Source organism: Manis javanica, chromosome 17 (assembly GCF_040802235.1).
Source record: "Manis javanica isolate MJ-LG chromosome 17, MJ_LKY, whole genome shotgun sequence".
In the NCBI taxonomy this organism is placed as follows: domain Eukaryota; kingdom Metazoa; phylum Chordata; class Mammalia; order Pholidota; family Manidae; genus Manis; species Manis javanica.
In genome coordinates, this window is record NC_133172.1 from 27,328,647 (window position 1) to 27,332,131 (window position 3,485).

A 3,485-nucleotide genomic window follows, 5' to 3' on the forward strand; every position below is an offset into this window, starting at 1 on the left:
CATAATCTGTAACCATGGTAATTCTCTAGGGCTGAATGCCTCAGAAAATCCTATATAACCACTTAGTTGTAAGTACTCAGGGTCCTCGTTGAGACCCGCTGCGACGGGCTGACTTGGACCCCAACTAGTTGGCTTCTGAATAAATTCCTCTTGCTTGTTACATCAAGAAACGTCTTTGGTGAGTGATTTGGGGCGGCGCCTTCCTCAGGGGAATCCAACATTTGGGGGCTCGTCCGGGATCGGGCGTCCACCCCGCTTCACTCCCGAAGTCGCTCTTGGAGGAAGAGGTAAGATTAGTGGCGCCTTGAGTTGTATGTGTTCTGTTTTCTGTTTCAGTGAGACCGGTCAGAGTTCTGAAGGGTACCCGCTGTCTGGCAGCCGTCTCAATCCCGTAAAGGGGCTGTGACTGCGGTTGGTAGACATACTAGAGCACCGCAGGCTGCAACCCTGGGGGACGCCCCAGGGAGGTTGGGAGGCCAGGGACGCCTGGTAGCCTCCCGTCTGTTTTTCCGGAAAACTGAACCTGATGAGATAGGGTTGATTTTTGGGCGCCGAGAATATCAACCCTCTGATTCCTTTCGGTTTCTGTTCGAGGCTCTGAAAAGAACCAAAAGCGGCCGCTGTGTGTCTAATCTGTGTGTGTCTTTGTTTTTTGTGTCCTTTACGTGTCTAATTATTGTTATACTGACAATGGGACAGACAGTGACGACTCCCCTTAGCCTGACGCTAGATCATTGGACGGAAGTTAGAGCGAGGGCACATAACTTGTCAGTAGAAGTGAAAAAGGGACCATGGCAGACTTTCTGTACCTCCGAATGGCCCACCTACAATGTTGGGTGGCCCTCGGAGGGGACTTTTGATCTCCCCACCTTATTAGCAGTAAAAGCTGTTGTCTTTCAGGATTCGTCTCAAGGACACCCGGATCAGCAACCCTACATTGTAGTCTGGCAAGAGTTGGTGGAGAACCCACCACCCTGGGTAAAGCCCTGGGTGCAAAAGAAAATGGGCCCTCGAGTTTTAGCTGCCCAGACTCAACCTCAGAAAAAGGAAAAGGAAACTACCAAAGTCTACCCTGATACTCAGGATTCGCTTATAATTGATGATCCCCCTCCCCCTCCTTACCCTCCTGCCCCCACGGCACCCCCGGTGCCCCCACCCCCAGCACCCTCAGCACCCTCAGCACCCCCAGCACCCCCAGCTCCGGCACCCTCAGTCCCTGATGCTGAGGCAGTAGGGCAGGCTCCGGGACCTGCCCAGGGCACCCGGCGCCGCCGAGGGGTCATCTTGGACCCACCGGGTATCTTTCCTCTCCGGTCTTATGGAGTTCCCATCCTTGGAGAAGAAGGGGAACCACCTTTCCAACCCCTGCAATATTGGCCCTTCTCCTCTGCTGATTTGTATAATTGGAAAGCTAACCACCCGCCCTTTTCAGAGGAGCCACAGAAACTAACTGGTTTAGTAGAGTCTCTGATGTTTTCCCACCAGCCCACCTGGGATGACTGTCAGCAGCTTTTGCAGGTGCTCTTTACCATGGAAGAGAGAGAGAGGATTCTCCTGGAGGCACGGAGGAATGTGCCTGGAACCGACGGACGGCCTTCGCAACTCCCTCATGACATAGAGAGGGGGTTCCCGTTGACTAGACCCAACTGGGACTTTAATTCTCCAGAAGGTAGGGAGCGACTAACCATCTATCGTCAGGCTCTGGTGGCAGGTCTCCGTGGGGCCGCAAGATGCCCCACCAATTTGGCTAAGGTAAGAGAGGTCAGCCAGGGAGCCACTGAAGCACCTGCAGTATTCTTAGAGCACCTGATAGAAGCCTTCAGGCGGTATACCCCCTTTGATCCCACTTCTGAGGGGCATAGTGCTTCAGTGGCCCTTGCCTTTATCGGGCAATCCGCACCCGACATTAAGAAAAAGCTTCAGAGATTGGAGGGCTTACAGGATTTGTCGCTGAGAGATTTAGTGAAAGAAGCAGAGAAAGTTTATCATAAGAGAGAGACTGAAGAAGAGAAGGAGTTAAGGAAAGAGAAGGAGAGGGAAAGTAAAGAAGAAAAGAGAGATAGGAAGTATGAGAGAAATTTAACAAAAATCTTGGCCGCAGTAGTAGAAAGTAAGGGACGGCCGCCCTCTAGTGGTAGAACTAGTAAGGCAGGGTCCCTGGGCAACCGACCTCCTTTGGATAAAGATCAGTGTGCATACTGCAAGGAAAAGGGGCATTGGGTGAAAGATTGCCCTAAGAAACCACCACGGGGACCTCCGAAGAAAGTGTTGTCCCTGCTAGAAGATGAGGACTAGGAAAGACGGGGCTCAGAGCCCCTCCCCGAGCCTAGGGTAACTCTAAAGGTGGAGGGGCAACCCGTTGAGTTTCTGGTAGATACCGGTGCTCAACATTCAGTACTGACCCAAGCTAGAGGCCCCCTTTCTAGTAAAAATTCTTGGGTATTTGGGGCCACGGGTCAGAAACAATATGCATGGACTACCCAAAGAACAGTAGACTTAGGAGTGGGACAAGTAAACCACTCATTCCTTGTTATACCGGAATGCCCTACACCCTTGTTGGGAAGAGACATCTTGACCAAAGTCGGGGCCCGAATATCCTTTCAGACTGAAGATACCCAAGTGACTGATAGAAAAAAGAGACCCTTGGGCCTAAGCATTCTGTCCATAAAGTTAGAAGACGAGTACCACCTTTTTAAGGAACCAGAACCCTCCCGAGTTAATCAGAGGTGGCTCAACCAGTTTCCAGGGGCCTGGGCAGAGACGGCAGGTATGGGACTCGCTGTAAACCAACCCCCGGTGGTCATAGAATTAAAAGCCTCAGCCTCACCAGTAACTGTGAGATAATATCCAATGAGTAAAGAAGCCAGAGATGGGATTAGGCCCCATATCCAGAGGCTCATAGAACAAGGGATATTAGTAAAATGTAAATCCCCATGGAACACTCCCTTGCTGCCTGTAAAGAAAGCGGGAACAGGAGATTATCGACCAGTGCAAGATTTAAGAGAAGTTAATAAGAGAACACAGGACATTCATCCCACTGTGCCGAATCCTTACAACCTGCTAAGCTCTCTGGCCCCAGAAAATACTTGGTATACAGTCTTAGATTTAAAAGATGCCTTCTTTTGTTTGCGCCTGCACCAGAGTAGCCAACCGCTGTTTGCTTTTGAGTGGAAAGACCCCTCCACAGGAACTACTGGACAATTGACCTGGACTCGCTTGCCACAAGGATTCAAGAACTCACCTACCCTCTTCGACGAGGCTTTACACCAGGACTTGGCCTTTTACCGAGCCTCCAACCCGCAGGTAACCTTGTTACAATATGTTGATGACTTACTGATAGCCGCTCCTACACAGGAAGTCTGCCAAGCGGCTACTGAAGCTCTTTTGACTGAACTTACTAGGCTGGGGTATAGAGCATCTGCCAAAAAGGCACAGATCTGCCAACCACAAGTGACTTATTTAGGGTATTCCCTGAGAGAAGGGAA

At 50.8% G+C, this 3,485-nt stretch overlaps 1 protein-coding gene across 1 annotated transcript; it reads left to right on the top strand.

Annotated features, from left to right (window-relative positions):
• Nucleotides 1–690: 690 nt before the first annotated feature.
• Nucleotides 691–2,295, top strand: LOC140847025 (uncharacterized). Its single transcript, XM_073225753.1, has one exon. It carries the CDS (start codon nt 691–693, stop codon nt 2,293–2,295), a length of 1,605 nt encoding a protein of 534 aa, XP_073081854.1.
• Nucleotides 2,296–3,485: the final 1,190 nt, after the last annotated feature.

Bases quoted from the DNA above. Each gene is read 5' to 3' on its own strand.
- LOC140847025 (XM_073225753.1), top strand. From the start codon at position 691: ATGGGACAGACAGTGACGACTCCCCTTAGCCTGACGCTAGATCATTGG.